Source organism: Aedes aegypti, chromosome 1 (genome assembly GCF_002204515.2).
Source record: "Aedes aegypti strain LVP_AGWG chromosome 1, AaegL5.0 Primary Assembly, whole genome shotgun sequence".
Taxonomy (NCBI): Eukaryota; Metazoa; Arthropoda; class Insecta; order Diptera; family Culicidae; genus Aedes; species Aedes aegypti.
In genome coordinates, this window is record NC_035107.1 from 224,293,574 (window position 1) to 224,316,241 (window position 22,668).

Genomic DNA, 22,668 nt, shown 5'->3' on the forward strand with positions numbered 1-22,668 from the left:
AATTGAATTTTCGTTGATGTGGGCCATCATTCTGTTTAAAATAACCTTTTCAAAAAGTTTACTGATAGAGGAAAGCAAACTGATTGGACGATAGCTAGAAGCTTCTGCAGGATTTTTGTCTGGTTTTAAAATTGGAACAACCTTAGCATTTTTCCATTTGTCAGGAAAATATGCTAATTGAAAACATTTGTTAAATATATCAACTAAAAATGATAAGCTACTTTCTGGAAGTTTCTTGATGAGGATGTAGAAAATTCCATCATCGCCAGGAGCTTTCATATTTTTGAATTTTTTAATAATAGTTCTCACTTCTTCCAAATCAGTCTCCCAGGCATTTTCGAAAACGTTCTCTTGATTGAGAATATTTTCGAACTCCTGAGTAACTTCATTTTCAATTGGACTAGTAAGTCCTAAATTAAAATTGTGCGCACTTTCAAACTGCATAGCAAGTTTTTGAGCTTTTTCGCAATTAGTTAGTAATAATTTGTTTACCTCTTTCAATGCCGGTATAGGCTTCTGAGGTTTTTTCAAGATTTTAGATAATTTCCAAAAGGGCTTAGAGCCGGGGTCCAATTGAGAAATTTTATTTTCAAAATTTTTGTTTCTTAAATCTGCAAAACGTTTCTTGATTTCTTTCTGCAAATCCAGCCATATAATTTTCATAGCAGGATCACGAGTGCGTTGAAATTGCCTTCTCCTCACGTTTTTAAGACGGATCAAGAGTTTAAGATCATCGTCTATAATCACGGATTCAAATTTTACTTCACATTTTGGAATTGCAATGTTTCTGGCTTCAACAATGGAATTTGTTAAAGTTTCAAGAGCATTGTCAATATCAAGTTTAGTTTCTAAAGAAATGTTAACATCAAGATTAGAGTCAACATACGTTTCATATATATTCCAGTCGGCTCGTAAATAATTGAAAGTGGAGCTGATAGGATTGAGAATCGCTTCATGCGATATTTGAAATGTAACAGGGACATGATCAGAATCAAAATCAGCATGAGTAACTAATTGGCTACAAAGATGACTAGAGTCGGTTAAGACCAAGTCAATCGTAGATGGATTTCTAGAAGAGGAAAAACATGTAGGGCTATCAGGGTATTGAATTGAGAAATATCCTGAAGAGCACTCATCAAATAAAATTCTGCCGTTGGAATTACTTTGAGAATTATTCCATGACCGATGTTTGGCATTAAAGTCACCAATGACAAAAAATTTTGACTTATTGCGAGTTAATTTTCGCAAGTCAGTTTGAAGCCAATTAACTTGCTGTCCAGAGCATTGAAAAGGCAAATAGGCAGCTATGAAAGTATATTTACCAAACTGTGTTTCAACAGAAACACCTAAAGTTTCAAAAACTTTAGTTTCAAATGACGAAAACAGTTGATGTTTTATACGCCTATGAATGATGATTGCAACTCCCCCACATGCCCCATCAAGTCGATCATTACGATAAACAAAAAAGTTAGGATCTTTTTTAAATTTGGATCCAGGTTTTAAATAAGTTTCGGTAATAACTGCTATATGCACGTTATTAGCTGTAAGAAAATTAAACAGCTCGTCCTCTTTACCATTCAGAGAACGAGCATTCCAATTTAAAATATTTAAATTATTATTTGGATCCATTAGAAAAACGTAATCCAATAACAATTTTATTTGTAAATTTTACACCTAATTGGACTGCTTCAGTCATAGTGGTGGCTTTGAACATTGCATCAATCATTAGATTCAATTGTTCAGTTAGAAAATTAAAATCAGAGGCAGACATATCATCTGATGATTTCCCATTGGAATTTTCGGTAGACGAAGAAGCGGGGTAGGAGTTACCTGTGGCGGTAGGGTTTTTTCCATTTGATTTGAAACAAGTAGAATGGGTACTCATGGAACGAACAGGGGAAGAGTTCAAATTACCTGCTACGATATCGGCAAAGGATTTACCGTGGGTAGATACATTCGAAATTGAAAGATTCGAACGGCTACCCGACGGATTAAAATTTGTTTGTGAATGAGCATGATTATGATCTTCCTGGTGGGTATGATTCCTAATCAAGCGATCGTTAACTGAAAAATGAGCATTGTTCGATACTCTACCAGGCAAATTCCGGAAACGACCGTTATCGTAACGGATATTATCCTTCATCTGCTTGGCACGAGCCTCAACGACTCTTTTGCGTGAAATGCATTCCCAAAAGTTAGCTTTGTGAGGGCCCTTGCAATTGGCGCATTGAAATTTTCTGGTATCTTCTTTCACAGGACAGTCGTCCTTAGCGTGAGAAGAACCTCCGCAAATCATGCATTTAGCATCCATGCGACAATTTTTTGTACCATGACCCCACTTTTGGCACCGACGGCACTGAGTGGGGTTCTGGTAATTTCCTCCAGGTTTCTGGAAATGTTCCCACGTCACACGGACATCGAACATAAGTTTAGCTTTTTCTAAAGCTTTAATATTATTTAGTTCTTTTTTGTTAAAGTGAACTAAATAATATTCTTGAGAAAGCCCTTTCCGAACAATGCCAGATTGGGTTCTCTTTTTCATAATGATTACTTGGACTGGGGAAAATCCAAGTAAATCATTTATTCCATTTTTGATCTCTTCAGGTGACTTATAGTCACTTGAGAGACCTTTCAAGACGACTTTGAACAAACGTTCAGTTTTGTCGTCATAAGTAAAAAATTTGTGCTTCTTCTCTTCAAGATATCTGAGAAGAAGTTCGCGATCTTTAAGAGTTTCCGGCAAAACGCGACAGTCTCCTTTCTTTGCGATTTGGAAGGAAACCTTGATTCCCCTAATGGAGTTCAAGATCTCCTGCCTAAATCCCCCAAATTCGGAACAACTGACCACGATAGGCGGCACTCTTTGCTTCCTCACTTGAATCAAAGAGCCTGGGCTAGAGGCTGCTTCGATTTGGTGTTCGGAAAATTTGTCTAGAGCATCGAACTGATTGCTCATTTCAATACAATTATTCATTTCACCCTTGGAAGAAACTTCGCATTCCGGGGAAGCGTCCTTTCTTCCATTCTTGCCACGTGTAGTGACAGTTTTAAAACCCACTTTTTTGGAAGGAAGTAGTGAATTCAGAGATTCACCCTTCCTTTTGTTAGTTGTTGATACCATGTTTAGTTAATAAACGAGAAAGACGTGACCTTCGAGAGGTTTTTTCCCTAGACGGTGTCCAAGAAGGATTACCACCGCTAGCTTTCGCCAACGGGTCCAACGAAAAATCGAAGGCACGGGTCCAAACAAGGATCGTAAAGGGATCAATAGAAGAAAAAATAGTACTGAAAAGTACTGTTTAAGTAGCACTGAAAAGTACCGTTTTTAATTTTAGCACTGAAAAGTACTTTTTGTGTAGCACTGAAAAGTACTGTTTTATTGCTTTAGGTAGTTTTTAAGAAAACTTCCAAGAGCAGAGAGAATTCGTGTACGCACAGCACGAAGGTACGATGCGCACTGACTGGCAGGTAGATAATGATCGTTTCTTCACCATAGAGTTGATAAAAAACGTGTAAATCCGTTCAAATCCTCAGAAACAATAAGCTACACACATGGCTACCAATGGCTTTTAGACCGAGATCATAAGTTTTGCGAGATATATTCTCCGTTTAAGCCAACTCTGATCCATATCTGTGTGCTATCCATAACTGTGGAGTGACTGTAGTTGTACAACATAAAAAAACTAAACTACACACCAAAACAATCTTAGATTTACACGTAACGTAATTTTAGCTTTAATCATGCAAAGCCATTTCTCATGTATTATCTATATAAATAAAAATGGAAAGGTGTTTGTTTGTCACGAAATGGCTTACGAACGGGTCCACGGATTTGAATGATTCTTTCTCCGATTTGTTCGTCAGGGGTTCCGACGTGTTTGTGTGTATAAAAATTCCAGAATATTCGCCAGGAATGTTGTAAAAACAAAAGTGAACGGAACTGCCGTTTTGTATGGGACGATCCATAGCATTTTCCAACAGCCTACTTGATGGCAAGACGAAGTTTGCCGGGACCACTAGTTCAATGATAAAACCTACAAAAACATCTATTATATCCAACATTGCTAGCAAAATCTTTAATATTGAACACGAAACGTCTTCTCTTAAAGAATGTTGCATGCAAAACGGCTCGGTTTACATGATTTTCACGCTGAAAATTCAATCATAAATAATGCACATCAAATGACAAGCCGTCGATAAGGCTATCCATGAGGACTTTTCGTGATAGGACTGACAGTGTGAATGCAACCGAAATGAAAGAGTAAACAAATCATGCGAGTGTTATCGGAGCTTTAAATTTTCCTTTGTAATTGAAAAGTCACTCCAATCGCGAAACGTCAAAAGCACATGGTAAACAAAAAAATCCAGCTGATCGCAGCTGTCTCATGGATTGCCTTATTCATCCATGTGCATTATATATGACAGAATATTCAGCGTAGAATCATGTGAACCGAGCATTCTTGTTTTCTAGATGCAAGAAAGCATGCAATATTGGCGAATGTTGGATAGAAGATCATGAAATGTTTCAGTTTCACTCAGGGTTGCAAGCATTTTCGGATGCAATGAGACAGTTTACATTATTTATCGTTGAATATTCAGTTATAACTCGTTTTACATGATTATTATAAAAGTTTACGTGTCACGTAAATTTAAGATTATTTGCTGTGTACTGGAGAGATTTTTGTCAATAACAAGAGTCATGTACATTGATTCAGAAGATTTTGGTACGTGTTTATTTGTTTTATATTTTTATTATCAAAAATTATGGTGGGAGGCCTGGATGACGGGGTTGTGGTCTAATGGCTACCGCTTCTGCTTCATATGCAGAAGGTCATGGATTCAATCCCAGGCCCGTCCCTTTCCTCGTACTTTGTGCTTGTATCTTTCACTTGCTTCTATCTTCCACTCTCTATCTATCACACTCACAACCTATTCGTTCATAGCAAACGCTAGAACCAGAAACGGACAAGAAACCGTTTCCCTACGCCTGATACAAAGGCAGCTCAAAAATTATAATGGGAGGCCTGGATGGCTCTAGAAGAGGCCAACGATTATATTGTGTAATGGCCACGCTTACAGATTAAAACAATTTAGAACAGCTTAAAATGGCTTGAACCAGTTTAATATGATGTATTATGGTTTAAAACAGCTTAATATAGCTCAAATCAGCTTAAAACAGACTAAACTACATTAAAACGGCTTAAAACAGTTTAAAACGGCCTGAAACGACTTAAGGTGAAGTGGCGAGTAACTCAAAGAATCATTTGAATCATCATTGATGTAATAGTAGTAGCCTTTCCATATACATTTTCAAAACAAACAAACAAAAAATATACATTTGTGTCATTAGAGTGATGCAAATTTTGAAATGTTTGCTCCCCTATGCTTGAACGATTTTAATTCTCGCATAACCTATGATCTCGCCCTAAAAGCCATTGGTAGCCATGTGTGTAGCTTATTGTTTCTGAGGATTTGAATGGATTTACACTTAAACGCTTTGAATATACTTAACCTAACTTAACCTAAACATATAACGCATTAATCGTGGCAATAGAAGATTGTAACGATTTTTGCCTGAAATTATTTATTATTTTATTTGACAGTTGTTCCAATATTTCAACATTGGATATTCTATGTAACTCATTGGTACTATACCAGGGAGGAAGTCTCAGAATCATTTTCAAAATTTTATTTTGAATTCTCTGCAGAGTTTTCTTCCTGGTATTACAACAGCTAGTCCATATTGGTACATCATACAACATGGCTGGCCTGAAAATTTGTTTGAATATCAAAAGCTTGTTCTTAAGACAAAGTTTTGATTTTCTATTGATAAGGGGATAGAGACATTTTACATATTTATTACATTTGGCTTGAATGCCCTCAATGTGATTTTTGAAAGTTAAATTCTTATCTAGCATGAGCCCTAGATACTTAACTTCATCTGACCAATTTATTGGAACCCCTCTCATCGTGACAACATGTCTACTTGAAGGTTTCAAATAAAGAGCTTTTGGTTTATGTGGGAATATTATTAGTTGAGTTTTGGAAGCATTAGGAGAAATCTTCCATTTTTATGTATGAAGAAAAAATATCCAAACTTTTTTGCAATCGACTACAGATGACACGCAGGCTTCGTCCTTTGGCGGAGAGGCCTGTGTCATCCGCAAACAAAGATTTTTGACATCCCTGAGGTAACTCAGGTAAGTCAGATGTGAAAATATTGTATAATATTGGTCCCAAATTGCTGCCTTGAGGAACACCAGCTCTTACAGGAAGTCTTTCAGATCTAGAGTTCTGATAATAGGGCGATATTCAAAACTGAAAAGGCAATAGATGGCTCTTTTTCAATGGTAGTAAAAACGAAATCCTGAAGCAAAGAAAGCACCACGGAAGATGAACTAAACACAAAAAGTTATGTTTTCACTTTACACTTGATTTCTAATCACTACTTTTTTGATTCAGTTTCCTTATTCGTGATCAAATGTCAACATCCCACCGCAAAATCGCTAGTGTTTGGAGGTGATTTTAACCTCAAAATTGCGAAATCATCACCTCCAATTTAGTTCTAATACCATCCGTTATATGAATTATGGTGGCGCGTCGATCGTCGCAAGTTTCTCGTTAAACAGTCAATTGCGAGCAATTTACGATTTTCATTATTTTCCATACGATTTGACAGCTCTCCGACTACCATTCTTCCATGCGCTTGTGTTGAAAGTTTGAGAAATTTGAAAATCCAGCGTAGCGCGATCAGTGAGAGGAATACAAACATCAGTGTCGGCGCTCGGCGGCCGGTATGAGAAACTTAATATTCGAAAGGTTGTTGTCTGCAATTTTTGCCGCTGGCGCCAACTGTTAGTGGTTATGAACGAAATAAACAGTCGTTACCCTATTAACCTGAAGTGTACGATTTGACAGATAACTTTGAATTATTCTAACAATGTATGTTGGAAAATTAAAGTTTTTTAATTTTACAATCAAACCTTCATGCCAAACACTGTCGAATGCTTTTTCTATGTCTAGAAGAGCAAGACCAGTAGAATAGCCTTCAGATTTGTTGGAACGGATCAAATTTGTTACACGTAAAAGTTGACGAGTGGTCGAATGTCCATGGCGGAATCCGAACTGTTCATTGGCAAAAATTGAATTTTCGTTGATGTGAGCCATCATTCTGTTCAAAATAACCTTTTCAAAAAGTTTACTGATGGAGGAAAGCAAACTGATTGGACGATAGCTAGAAGCTGCTGCAGGATTTTTGTCTGGTTTTAAAATTGGAACAACCTTAGCATTTTTCCATTTGTCAGGAAAATATGCTAATTGAAAACATTTGTTAAATATATCAACTAAAAATGATAAGCTACTTTCTGGAAGTTTCTTGATGAGGATGTAGAAAATTCCATCATCGCCAGGAGCTTTCATGTTTTTGAATTTTTTAATAATAGTTCTCACTTCTTCCAAATCAGTCTTACAGGCATTTTCGAAAACGTTCTCTTGATTGAGAATATTTTCGAACTCCTGAGTAACTTCATTTTCAATTGGACTAGTAAGTCCTAAATTAAAATTGTGCGCACTTTCAAACTGCATAGCAAGTTTTTTAGCTTTTTCGCAATTAGTTAGTAATATTTTGTTTTCCTCCTTCAATGCCGGTATTGGCTTCTGAGGTTTTTTCAAGATTTTAGATAATTTCCAAAAGGGCTTAGAGCCAGGGTCCAATTGAGAAATTTTATTTTCAAAAGTTTTGTTTCTTAATTGAGCAAAACGTTTCTTGATTTCTTTCTGCAAATCCTGCCATATAATTTTCATAGCAGGATCGCGAGTGCGTTTAAATTGCCTTCTTCTCACGTTTTTAAGACGGATCAAGAGTTTAAGATCATCGTCTATAATCACGGATTCAAATTTTACTTCACATTTTGGAATTGCTCAACAATGGAATTTGTTAAAGTTTCAAGAGCATTGTCAATATCAAATTCAGTTTCTAAAGAAATGTTAACATCAAGATTAGAAACAACATACGTTTTATATATATTCCAGTCGGCTCGTAAATAATTGAAAGTAGAGCTGATAGGATTGAGAATCGCTTCTTGGGATATTTGAAATGTAACAGGGACATGATCAGAATCAAAATCAGCATGAGTAATCAGTTGGCTACAAAGATGACTAGAGTCGGTTAAGACCAAATCAATCGTAGATGGATTTCTAGAAGAGGAAAAAACATGTAGGGCTATCAGGGTATTGAATTGAGAAATATCCTGAAGAGCACTCATCAAATAAAATTCTGCCGTTGGAATTACTTTGAGAATTATTCCATGACCGATGTTTGGCATTAAAGTCACCAATGACAAAAAATTTTGACTTATTGCGAGTCAATTTTCGCAAGTCAGTTTGGAGCAAATTAAGTTGTTGTCCAGAGCATTGAAAAGGCAAATAGGCAGCTATGAAAGTATATTTACCAAACTGTGTTTCAACAGAAACACCTAAAGTTTCAAAAACTTTAGTTTCAAATGATGAAAACAGTTGATGTTTTATACGCCTATGAATGATGATTGCAACTCCCCCACATGCTCCATCAAGTCGATCATTACGATAAACAAAAAAGTTGGGATCTCTTTTGAGTTTAGATCCAGGTTTTAAATAAGTTTCGGTAATAACTGCTATATGCACGTTATTAGCTGTAAGAAAATTAAACAGCTCGTCCTCTTTACCATTCAGAGAACGAGCATTCCAATTTAAAATATTTAAATTATTATTTGGATCCATTAGTGGATTTACACGTTTTTTTATCAACTCTATGGTGAAGAAACGATCATTATCTACCTGTCAGTGGTATTGGTTTGGATGTTTATACATTCATTTGCTCAGAAACAACGAGCTACACACGTGGTTACCAATGGCTTTTAGGGCGTTATCCCAGATTATGCGAGAAATATAGTAAATAGCATCCTCCCAAAGTTTGAAGAGATTTGGAAGCAATTTGGCTGTGCACACGCCATTTGAAGTTTGTATGGAGATTACTATGGAAAACGCCAATCTTTTGTGTTCAGCTCTCTATCTCTTCGTCATAATATTTTATGGAAAAGTGAACAAATTCTTCTTATGTGAAATCCTCCTAGCTACAACTTTGCCGAATACCACTTTTTGATTGGACGTCAGGATAAATTGTTATTCATCATCATAAAGTTGGTTTGCATGTAGCATGCTTCCCAACTGCTCGGCAGGCAACAGTGGTGCTCCTGGCGGGAAGAACAGGTCAAAGTAATCCAGGCTACTATGTTCTACAGCTAAAAAAGCAGTGTTGCTCTGAATGTAATTGAATGATCATCTCAGCATGATTTAGACTTTGTTATCAATAATAACAAATTATCCTTACGTCCCATCGAAATGTGGTATTCAGCAAAGTTGTAGCTGGGAAGTTTTCACATGAGATGCGTGTGTTCACTTTTCCATAGATTATTATGACGAGCAGTTAGAGGACTGAACACTAAAGGTTTGCCTTTCCCATAGTAATTTCCATATAAACTTCAAATAGCGTGTGCACAACCAAATTTCTTCTGAATTACTTCAAATTTTGGGAGGATCATTTTTACCATAATTAACATCGTTTAAGCATAGGGGAGCAAAAACTTCATATTTTGCATCAGTCTATTGTGTCATGCATATTTTTATGTAAACACATGGGAAATTAAGTAGATTGACAAGTATTGGAAATCAAAATCTACTCTTCAATCATACATATCAAAAGGAAACATTATGATTTAATGGAAGGCAATGGAATTTCTCTGTTTTTTTATTGAATTTATCGCATATTTTTGTTATGCACTGGCATGGTTTATGTGTGCAAGAGATGACGGGGTGGCCAGGTGGCTGGTGATAGATTTTTCTACCAATTGTTATATGCTTGTTTTCGGATCATTTGCTGCATATTATAAAAAAACTTATCATTTTGCAAATAGTTTTTCATCAAAAGATAACTGATTTAATAGAATTTTAATGATAGGGGGAGATCCCCCAGTACCGGACAGCACCTAATACCGGACAAAGTCGAAACATTGAGAAATCATGGTCCAATCAAGATGGTGTATTAGTAGAAAAGAAAGCTATTATGTAGACTAATGTTTGCGTAGAAGAACACATCATTGAAATATGCCTTTTGAAAAAAGTAGAAAAGCTTGAAAAACTTTAAAAAATTGACGTATCCTCTTAATTTTGAGCCTATTTAGTAATTATTTTGAATATGAAAAAATACTTTGGATCCCGCAAGCATGATCGAATATAATCCTAATTTGATAGTATGAGTGTATTTTGTACCATAATTGAACTAAATATGGACAAATTACAATTTTGGTTAAGCACCTCCTGTCCCTCAGTTCACTATGGGCCAGCGACGCAATCTGGCGGGACAAAATTGGTAACGAAGCGTTTCCGGTATTTGGTGTCTTCGGCAAAGTTTTTTGTAACAACGAGGACCATCTACTGCCATAAACGGATAGTTCGTAAATTGTCCGCATAGGTGGCGCCACAATCTAAATTTTTACTGTGCTGTTCTAGAGACTTGGCGTGTTCGGCAAAGTTGTTCATTTTGATAAAATAAACAACTCTCTCGAAGGCGTCAAAATTCCACAGCCTACTGTTTTCGAGTTATTGGCAAAATTAGAGAAAATTAGTGGAAAAACGATTTTTTCACCGAATTTGACTTTTTTCCTAAGAACCATGGCATATAATATTTTTTGCTGATAAATATATAACAAACGCAAGCACTGGTGAAAAAAAAATAATAATACGACGCATAAAACTTAAGAAATTATGAAAAAACTTGAAAAATAGAGCAATTTTTGAACCTTAATATCTCCAAAAAAGCAAAAAATCGCAAGCTCAAATTTTCAGGCAACATAGAGCAACACTTGATAAAACGGATGTCAAAATTTCAGAGAGGTATATTTTGGTGTTTTTGAGATTTTTAATTTTTTTTACGGTTGTCTTTTCATTACGCGATTAATATTTTCGTGGCAAATATTTAAGTATATTTTAAAATAAGCGGAAAATTATATTTTATTATTTCATGAAATTATTATATCTGCTCACAGTACAAGCTGGCTTTGGATTTCATCTCGAATTCGTTGGTACAGTTTTCCGGAAGCTCAAAATTTAAGTAAATCCGATGATTAAAATATTTGAGGTTAAACAACCTAACAGTTCTCAAAATCGAAGGAATCTCCAAATTGATACCTTTGATCTGTACCCTCTGTTTCGAAACATCCAAGGATCAACGCTCTTTCCGCTTTAAAACAAATCTACAAGCTCCGAACAAGAGTTCGTGCGCTCTGAAATGTTAGTATTTAGAAATATCGACATGAATTTGCTTCAAAATTTGATTTTCCGTGTTAAAAGTAACACATTCACAAAAAAATTGCTCACCTCGAACCATGATGACAACAATTAACTGACACATGATCAAGTTTTTCATGGCATACTATATCATTTGAATTATTGAAGAAACACAAATATGTACCCAGTTTTAATCTACACTTTCACCCACATTACTCGATATCAACTCAAGGAACTGCTCTTAAACTGAATTTCATGACTACTATGATGGCTTTTTTAAACAGTTTTCTGAAAGTTTTTGTTCTACGACTCGTTATTTCTTAAAGTTGATCGTCCGTTCCGATTCCTCATGGAAATTAACTGTATTGGAGTAATATAATCATTGTAAAAAATTTAAATATCTCAAAAACACCAAAATTTACCTCTCTGGAATTTTGACATCCGTTTCATCAAGTGTTGCCCTATGTTGCCTGAAAATATGAGCTTGCGATTTTTTGCGCTTTTGGAGAAATTAAAATTCAAAAATTGCTCTATTTTTCAAGTTTTTTCATAATTTCTTAATTTTTATGCGTCGTTTTATAAAAAAATTTCCACCAGAGCTTGCGTTTGTTATATATTTATCAGCAAAAAATATTATATGCCATGGTTCTTAGAAAAAAGTCGAATTCGGTGAAAAAAATCGTTTTTCCACTAATTTTCTCTAATTTTGCCAATAACTAAACAGTAGGCTGTGGAATTTTGACGTCTTCGAGAGAGTTGTTTATTTTATCAAAATGAACAACTTTGCCGAACACGCCAAGTCTCTAGAACGTCACAGTAAAAAGTTAGATTGTGGTGCCACCTATGTGGACGATTTACAAACTATCCGTTCATGGCAGTAGATGATCCTCGTTGTTACAAAAAACTTTTCCGAAGACACCAAATAGCAGAAACGCTTGGTTACCGAGTTATTAATTTTGTCCCGCCAGATTGCGTCCCTGGCCCATAGTGCAGTTTCGGACAGCTTGATTTGTTATGTGATATCTTTGTAATTATTGCATCAGTTTCTTAAAATACTTTCATTTTTCATGGGTTCCGTCGATCATGGTATCAAACATGCAATAAAATTAAGAAGAATGAACATTCAGAACAACATCGTAAAATGTGCCTTTTTTCATCATATATGGAAGAGTTTTTTGATAGACATCTTGCAAACTAAGAAAAACTCAAATTATTCGTGTAAATGTTGCAAATGCATTGAATTAGTAATTATAAACTATTCCTATAGGGTACACATTCAATGATGTTCGAATTTACAGAATTCGAGGCATTTCCAGATCGTGTCCGGTATTTGGTGCCACCTTTCAAGATCGATCAATTTGGTACTAAAATACATCATCAAAATGCAATGTCAAAATTCATATTTATATTTTCAAATTTATTTTTGTACACTATAAAAATGATAATATTTATCATAAATGGGTAACACGAGTCCATAAAATCAATATTTTTCGAATTATGAATTTAGTGGTTTAAGTGTTCGGTACTGAGGATCTCCCCCTATTTGTGATCAATTCAAATTAAATGCTATTATTTTACAGTTAGCAACTCTGACATCACTGCGCTCAACGATCGCGATGATTGTGCAGTGCACACACGATAGACGCGTCCCAACGCATCGCACTGTGGAACTTGTCATGATGTTGGGTCCAAATTGATAAACTCTTGGTATGATTTTATGCTTCGTAGAGATGGTTTCTGTATTTTGAGACAATCGCAAACAAACAGCGCATGAGTTTCAAATTTCTATGCTTTGCACAACCTTTCTGAGCTGAAAATTACTCCAATGGAAAAAAAAAAATTTTAGACAATTTTGACTATAAACATAAGCATGTCTCAGTGTGCGGTGGCGGGGACGATTTGCAGCAAGTGAAAGTTACCGCCATAATAGTTTCGAGTGTTGCGGTTGATAAAACTTTATAAATATTTGATACCCGTTTGAAATGTGTTCCTTTAAGTAAAGTGAATGAAAGATTTGTTTAGTGGAAATGTTGTGAACGCAATATGGAATCCAAAACACAAATGCTTGCTGCAGAATTACAATGGAAAAGGTAAGCACCTTCTATTTACAAGTGTTGTTGTGTGAGGCAATGAAATGCGGCATAATATCGGAGGTTTTTTTATGTGAATATAAATCTCATTTATATTGTCGCTAAATTGATAATGCTGTATCTGAAAGTGTTGAATAAATATTCAACCAAAAGGCCTTAAGCAGTTTAAACCAGCATTAAATGGTTCAAAACAGCTTAAAACAGGTTAGAATAACTCAGCAAATACTAAACGGTTTTCAATTATTTTTTGTCAATATACTCGTACACATATCAAGTCTCTTAAAATGGCCAAGGAATCTCGGGAATGTTCATGTGGCCGGAATTATTCTGGTGGGTCACTGGGTCAGGTCGGGTTAAAAGGGTGCTGCGCTTTTCAGCCCTTGGGTAACCTTGTTTTCTGCATTTGATTGATCCTACAAATGACCATTTTCGGGTCCACGGGATATTGGTTTCTATAAAATAGCCGGAATTGGCTTAAAATGACTTAAAATGACTCATAAAACCTTAAAACGGTCTAAAACAGCTTAAAATGGCTTGAAACGGTTTAAAACAGCTTAAAACGGCTTACCCTTCCTCAACTTGTATCAAATTTCTGCCACCTTGCTTGCGAAGCATTTACTTATAGAGTGACAGCCAGATAGTGAGCTAGATAGACAGACATGACGACATACCACGGCTTTTATATATACTAATATGTTGATCAGTTTAAATCAAACGTTTTAATTTAACTTTGAATGATATTTTCATTAATTACTCTAAGCTGTTGAGTTTATAAAGATACACGAGGTATTTTGCCCAGTTTTTCAAAAATATTTTAATTCTCTTATATTTGCAAAAATATGTAAAAATTTAATGAACTTGTTTCGGATGTATGAAACTACTTAAGGTAACTAAATAAACAATTAGCACATTTTAGGTACCCCCTATGGATCAATCAGTGACGTGATACACAATCTGTTTCGATTTGCTTTCGTCGGTCAAATTGGTTCGTCTACTTCGCACAAATACCAGCACATCAGAAGAAGGCAAACAAAATTTGAATGTTATCGCAAATCCAACGCCATCCAACGTACTGACCGTAGGTACATGCCCGTACAGTGTTGGACAATGCATTTGCAACTTTTTTGATTTTCCATACAAAATGATCAACTTTGGAGGGTTCGATCTGAGCTATTATTAGATCGATTGGAATGATATTATCACAGTTTTTCAGATATAACTAGAATTTTTGAGTAATTTTTTCAATCACAAGTTCAAAAGCAATAAAAGTTGGCTAAAGATATTTTTTACAGATTTTAATAATTGGCATAACATAAGGCGAAGTAGGCCGTCACTGAAATTTGTACGCGCCGTTGATGATTGTTGCTAATTCCTCTCACGATTTCGATTCAAAGAAAACCAGTTGGTTTTGCACTAACACAGCTAAAAAAGTATCAGCACATTTCATGTATGTAAGCGCGTACAGTGATAGTTTTTCGAGTCAATACAAACTATCAAGAATGAGTTTTATCACTACCTGAGTTGATCATTTTGTATGGAACATCGAAAAAAAAAACAAAAAAAGCAAATGTATTGTTCAATACTGTATTATTCGGCTATCAACAAACGGAGAAAAGTCTTTTGAATGAACCTTACCAACTGACAAGGATGAATTCTTCGCTCTTTCTATTCCTCACGCCTAACGGACCGTGATAGTAGCACGCATACTCCAAACCGGCATTTTTACGTATATAGGCCACAATGTATGAAGCTTGGAATTGAGGGGAAGTTGAAATCCGATGTACCCCTGTTCATGGCTATGTGTGGGAGTTCTTGAATTCTAACAGGCAATGTTGGTCAATACTTGTTTTATCATTCAGATAATTGGGAGGTGAGGGAAGGTTCATTCCCGACAAACTAACTGGGGACCAGCCAGTCAGTGTCAAATCGTCGTCAAGGTTGATGCGAAAAAATCACGAAAACTGAATCAATCCTCAGACGGACAGTCAATTACTCAACATATTGGAGTATCACATAGTCTTATCACTTAAGCAACCACGTACCCATTGCTCATCCTCTGGACCACTTGAATAACATTCTAATAGCTGATAATCTTTCGCACTTCACGGACGCAGATCACTGTCCAAATTGAAGCTCCTCTACACCTTATCAGTTGCACACATCATCATTCAATCTTCAGCTGAGCGACTCTGCCGAAAAAGTAAGAGGAGGCTCTTGGTTACCGGAATCTCAGCTTCAGTGATATTACTGCCATCAGCAGGCTCAGTCGAGTTCGCGTTCGAGGGGGATCCTGCCCGGAGGAAGCCTGGTCATTACATAATCCAATACTTGCAAGAGTCGGCTGGACAGCCCTTACGACTTAGTGAATTGTGTTCGTAGAAAATTATTCAAATTGCATTGTGGTGCAGTTTCGATTAGTTGAGTAAGAATAAGAATAACCCAAGTGGAAAAGGTTGAATTCATTACCGATTCGATTTCGCCGTGCAGTGTTCATTCGACCCAGTACCTAATACTTCTACAGATAGCTTGCGTTAGAAATCAGTGCAAACCTCAACCTCAAAGAAATATCCCGAAAAAAAGTGTCCATCTCCTCTACTCAAAGTAGGCATTGATTGTGATTTGCATAAGGCAACTAGAACAAACGAAACGTTCAACATGAATCTACCTCGCGTCAACCTGGACGAGCCTCGTTACGACCAGAGCACGTACCTGAACCGAGCTAAGCACTTTTTGATTGTGACCAACCCGCTGAATGTGTTCGCCACCGAGGAGCAGTTGGACCGAGCCGCGCGCATCGTTAAGGACTATCGGTATGTGGAGATTGGGTGATATTACATCAATTAGATTTGTAGTTTGGATCATCGATCTTCATTCATCTAGTTTTAAAGCTCAATTGCGTATAACGCTTTACGGAGCTGATATTCATTTGTTGTAAAGCTCATCGTGTCATTCCATTCAAACATTATTTATGTTGGATGTGTATCATGTATTCGGATTAGTCCTAAGCCATGAACTGAATGCGGTCGACGTAACAACCAACCACCGACGTAACAATAATCATTGATGAGAAAATTATTTATTTTTGTATTCCCGGCTGCATTCTTGCATCTGATAACAAAGTAAAGGAAATGAAGGTCGAAATTCAAAAGCCACCTTAAGGGTTTTTTTGGCCATCTAAAAACGCTTATGTACTGCTATTTCAAAGGTAACTTTCTGTTTTACGGTTGAACAGAAAGCTACCGCAGCCGTCACATTACTGATTTCCTCAAAGCTTCAACGATGGACTGCCATGATGCCTTTAAAACCACGCCGATGACAATTGTTTTCATCTGTTTTTCTGAGCTTTAAGGCTGATTTGATGACAACAACAAAAGTTATTACCTATCTCGATACGTAGGAAATTACTTGCATGAAATGATCTAGAAAATCATATTTCTTTGATCGCAGTACGGAATTGAGAAGAAATGTCATTTCAAATAGGACTCTCTGTAGGAAATTTATTGACCCAATCAGTCAAGGAATTTCTTTATTTTTCTTGAGCGAAGCAACATATTTATGATCTACTAGTGGTCCCGGCAAACTTCGTCTTGCCATCAAGTAGGCTGTTGAAAAACGACATTAAATCCCCCATACAATATGACACCTTAGTCTTCTCCCATTTTCCCGATTATTCCGGAGACTTTCCCGAACTTTTTCTTCACACGAACACGTCGCATCCCTTGCGGAGTGCAACTGTGAAAAACTTGCGTTAATCCGTTGACCCGTTCTCAAGGCATTTCGTGACATACAAACACCACTCCATTTTTATTTATATAGATAGACTACCACACTACAGTGAAACCTCCATGAGTCGATGTTCCATGACTCGATATCGACTCATGGAACCATATCAGAAACAAAATATTATGGTTACTATGATGGTACCCTCAAACAGCTTTCCAAAGCATTTGTTTCCAAAACTCGATATTTCCATGAGTCGATGGTCCCTTGAGATATCAACTCATGGGGGTTTGACTGTATAATTGAAGGGTTTGGTTCAATGATAGAATGATTCCAAAGTCTGCAGTAGAACTTGGACAGCTGCGGTAGAACTTTACGGCTATCGCAGGACGGAAAATTTTCAAAGGATCCACAATACATTAGGGTGCACGCTATGTTTAAACCAGCAGATTATGCAAATTGAATGTACCTCGGTTTTTTTTTCACTAGAGCTCAGTAATTGGTCTATAATTTCATAATCGGAAGGTTACAAAATATTCCATCGGTGGAATTTGACTTTTCACTATGATATAATAATTTTGTACTCTTATTACAGTTCTAACTTGGAACATTTTTCAAAATTTCTCCATAGTAATTTTCATATTAACCTTTATTATGTTTGTGTCATCTTTGAATCACCACCGAAAAAGGTGGAAATTTCACATAATATTTTCCTTATCGTAAATATGATAAAAAAGATATGGGGGATTGTTTTTTCAAACTTTTTTGGATTTTGAACCGCCCTAATGTGCATCACTTTTTGCCACCAGTAGAGTAAGGTGGGGCAAAAGTTCGACCTTAGTGGTATAATCAAAGTTTCCAGGAAAACAATAGCAGTTGAAACAAAACAAATACCATACATTCAATCTTCAACGTATTGGCTATAATTTTGCTGAACAAACTTGTGTCAAAATATTTACCCATTTTTAGTTATAACAGTTTCAAAATTAATTGTCTTATTCGAGCTTTTGCCGTAAACTTAAGTTTGACGAAAAATGCACACTAAATTTTCATCAAAAAATTGCCCAAAACCGGGTTTATTGTAATATACTCAAAAATAGCAGTTTTTCACAAAACTATGTGGAAATGAAAAATTTTTCTGACAATTTTTACACGATCAGACAAATTTAACTGAATTTGAAGATAATATGTGGATTTTAGGCAATTTGCAAATTTTTCCGTGATTTTATACATGGGTCGAACTTTTGCCCCGCTGATTCGAACTTTTGCCCCACTATGGGCCAAAAATTGTTTTCGAGCATCTATGCAAAAATTTATACACCTCAAAGCAACCTTATGATAGGCCTAGAAAAGCCCTTACATAAAATATTGAAAAAGATTTTATCTTCAATTTATTCCATGCAACGAAAGTTTGACCAAAAATTACAATATTCACGTCGAAAAACAACAAATAGCCATAACTTTTCCACCACCATGACATTTATAAGATTTGTTTTGAATTGAGCTGGAAATCTTAAAAAGTAACTCTTACCCCACTCGAACTTTTGCCCCACTTTACTCTAAACTTCATGAACGATTGTATGCATGATTCGACGAAAACACCAGGTCACTACTGACGATGGGCGATTCACTCACGAAACATTCAAAAGAGCCGACTTTAGAAAAAGAGTGAACAAATCACGGTGCTTTTGAAAAGAGTAACGATTTACTAGCTCCACAATTTTTCGAAAGTTGGGTTAGACATTTACATGAAGCAATAGTTTTGAGTTAGACAAACTATAGATACATATAATGAATGAGAACTTATTTTATGTAGCTACTCAAACTATTTATACATATCTGATGTTCTTGAGTATTAGGGGCCTATTTTATAAGTCGAGTCGATCAAAATAACTCGACTGGATTCACTGTCGATCGAAAAATTCGCTCGACTCAGCTCTGTCGCTCGAATTTATCGACAGGTGTCACTCTATGTGACTTGATTACTGTGAGAGTCGACAGGTGACATCTGAAATATGCATGCTTACTTTGATCGACAGTGACTACAGATGAGTCATATGAATCTGCTCGATTAACAAAATAGACCCCTTATTATAATATATTTTAGTAGCTACATAAAATGTATTCTCTTTCAAAAGTCCCTGCTATTCGCTCACAAAATTTGTCCAATTTGCCCATCTCTAGTCACCCATCTCTAGTAACCGAATTATCGGCTAAAATATCCAAACAAACGACTGACGAAATCAGCATTGTTCGGATAAGTGGGCGTATGTACTGATGTCAATTAGGGTGCGGCTTATTTTTCGAAAGTTCTCAAAACCAAAAATTTGTGTGCTCTTCTGAATTCAAATCACACAACAAGTAAAAATTCGAAGTCCGACCAAAGATTGTCCGACATTTCCCCGGAAACCATTTCCCCGAATAAATTTTTCCCGAAGGGTTTTTTCCGAATATAGTTTCCCCGAATGTAATGTTTCCCCGAATGAACTGTTTCCCCGAATGTAATGTTTCCCCGAAAGCTTTTTACCAAAGACATTTTCCAAATTTTGTTAAATTAACGATGGAACAGGCTGAATTTATCAAGTTTGATTATCACTTCAAATGAATCACACTCCTATCAGTAATGAGGATTGAAAATCACAGCCGAGATATTATGGTTGGAGGGAAAGTAATGACAGTTTTTATATACAGGTCTGCTTTGAAAAAGTAAGTTTCAAAAGTAAGTTTCATTGTTTAAATGCTTCTGAGCTGAGAATCGTTAATACATGCCGTAAATGTAGAGGGTAGATTTTAACATAATGTTCAAGATGAACAAATCTGATTGTTATCGTCGTTTACTGGGACATACACACTTAAATTATTTCATCAACCTCAGCGAAACGAGTCGCCGAGAACGCAACAGCTGAGAACTCGGAAATTGTCAATACTTTATTTAACCGAGATTTTGGCAATCCTTATTTTCAACCGAGATCTCGACGGATGTTATCAAGATTCAGTGAAAGATTTGCCGGCAAACATTAACCGAGAAATCAGCTGCTAGATGTTTTGATCTTCACTGCATGAGAATTTTAATCGAATAACATAATCGATTACTTTATTCGAAACGCATCTGAGAGTTGTCGTGTCGAGGCTCTTATTCGTCATTACCTCCACGTTAGTAGTTTGTGTGAAACTGATACCAATTTAATTTCCTTTTATGTCACCCACCCTCTCTCTAAAATAAAAAAAAATGTAATGAAGGGGAGAAAAAAAATCCATCTCTTCTATCTCTTCTTCTTCTTTTTTTTCTTCCTTTCCAAGTGGTCCCGGACGTAAAAGAAAAATAATATTTGTATCAGCCTAATTGATAATGTTAAAGTTGCTCGTGTTCATATTCTTTAAAATATATTTTACTGGTTTAATAATCATTGTCATAGAAATAATTGATACCTATAAAAAAAATCTTCCCTTCTTTTACTCGTAGGCTATTCTCCGAAGCTTTGAAGTGTTGATATTTTTTGCTTGCATCTGCTATCGATTTCAAAAGATATTTTCTCTTCTTTCAATAGATGGCTGTTCTTCATACATATGCATAAAAATAATAGAGATACTGAAACTTATTTTTTTACTAGTAATAATATGCTATTTTTTCTAATGTTTTAATCCAACAATTTTAAATCTTTACATTTTCCGTATTCCGGGTTGAGATCAATGTTAACAGCGGGGTAAGATTGATCGCAATGACCCTCTCTCTGATTCTCTCACTTCTATTCAAAAGCTAATAAACAGTTGTGTTCATGCGTAAATTTTTCAACTTTTGAAAACAAAGATTTTCATGATTATGGATTACACGATCAAAGGATCATATTTCACATGAGTTCTGAATATGATATGAGCAAGAGAAATGCGGTTGTTACTAAAAATGACATCGCTGAAAACGATTCCGTTGTCTGAACCTTCAGAAACATGTTCAGTTAAGCATAATTCACAAATTACTATAAAGTATGCAGAATTAGGTGTATTCCACAATTTAAACTGTTTTTAACCCTCTAATACCCAACCCCGCCTTTAGACGGGGTACACTTTGGAATTTTGTGTATTTTTTCGTAGCTCGGTTACACGAAAAATTATTTTATTTTTGGCTTAAACCTTGACTCATAACACGCATATAAGAAAAGTTTTTTATGACTTTTGAAACTTTTTTGTATTTTTGAAAATTGTTTGAAAAATTGTATTCTTATATAACCTATAAATGCCCGGGGTTAATTTAACGTGTAATATAAAAAATCGTACCTTTTATATTTTTATACGATCGACCTATCACAAAAGAAGAGCCAGGTGGTATCAAAATAATTTCAAACCTGTTTTTCCGTTAGTTACACGGAAAATAAAATACGCTCCGAAAAAAAATGAAAAATGTAATATTTTTAAAAGTACCACAAAAATTTAAATTTTTATTATTGCCAAAAATCAACAACCACAAAAGGCTTTAAGAAAAAATGAAAAAAGTTAGGGATGTTCAAAAATAAAAATTATAAAAATCAAAAAGCGAAATTCAAAAATTTGCGAACAAAAATAAATAATTGCCCAGAACGTGTTTAGAACGATTTTAGATAACGAAAAATAATATTTAAATCGAAAATAAAAATTTGGGTATTAGAGGGTTAATTATTCAATAACTCGAGATGTAAATGACTTGTAAGAGATTCGCCTCCATATATGGCTTCAGGATTTTAGTACACGGGAAAAAATTCTGTGGTAAAAAATACTATTTTAGCTGACTACGCCCATTCTTGAAACTACCATGGAATTTCAGACCAATTTACTATGTTTACGGTACATCCCACTACATTACTGGTACATTTGACAGAAATAATTTACAACAATCTGATTTCTACTACAGCCATGGTAAAATCAAGCGTATTTCTGGTCTGCTGAAAATTGCTGGTACGAGCGCTTAAGTTAACCCCCTAAAATAGTAGTTTTTACCGCACAATTTTTCTGCGTGTAAGTAAAGATACTTTCAATATTACCGATATAGGTGATCAATGTTCCCCTACATTAGCTAAACAAAAAAAAACACTTAAAATCTTTTTTAAATATGCTTTGAACATTCAGAAAATAAAATATAGTATATAGATAGATACTAGCAATGTATGTCAGCACTTGTTTTAAAAATATTAGACTTGCAACATATGCATTTTCAAATGAATATTTTAAGAAATATAAAAAAATATCAATGTTACTCGATACTCCAAACTCTTTCATCTTTCTCACTAAAGCATAAGAAATATTTATCTGTAAAATTGATATTGATTGTCAAAAAATTAATCTAGAGTTGTCTAGAGCAGAGTTGCTTAATCAATATCACTTGCGAGCTATCAATATCACTTTGATTTGACAACCAACAGCAGTGATGCGACAGCGCACTCTAGATCATAATCACTGCAGAATGAGTGTTCACGTTGTAATCTGAGAGAGACTCGCGAAGAGGAAAAATATCAACGTCATATGCAGCCCAGATTCCCCTCTCACGAAACGTCAAATGCAGCCCACC

The 22,668-nt window shown here is 35.5% G+C and overlaps 1 protein-coding gene across 1 annotated transcript in view; it reads left to right on the forward strand.

The window, feature by feature from the left end:
• Window positions 1-15,310: 15,310 nt before the first annotated feature.
• The window catches only part of LOC5564606 (sideroflexin-1), a 21,628-nt gene continuing 14,270 nt past the window's right edge, over window positions 15,311-22,668 (forward strand). Inside the window, exon 1 of the mRNA XM_021857688.1 lies at window positions 15,311-16,222. Coding sequence (XP_021713380.1) covers window positions 16,068-16,222 — 155 coding nt within the window. The 5' untranslated portion in view covers window positions 15,311-16,067. The remainder of the gene's footprint in view (window positions 16,223-22,668) is intronic.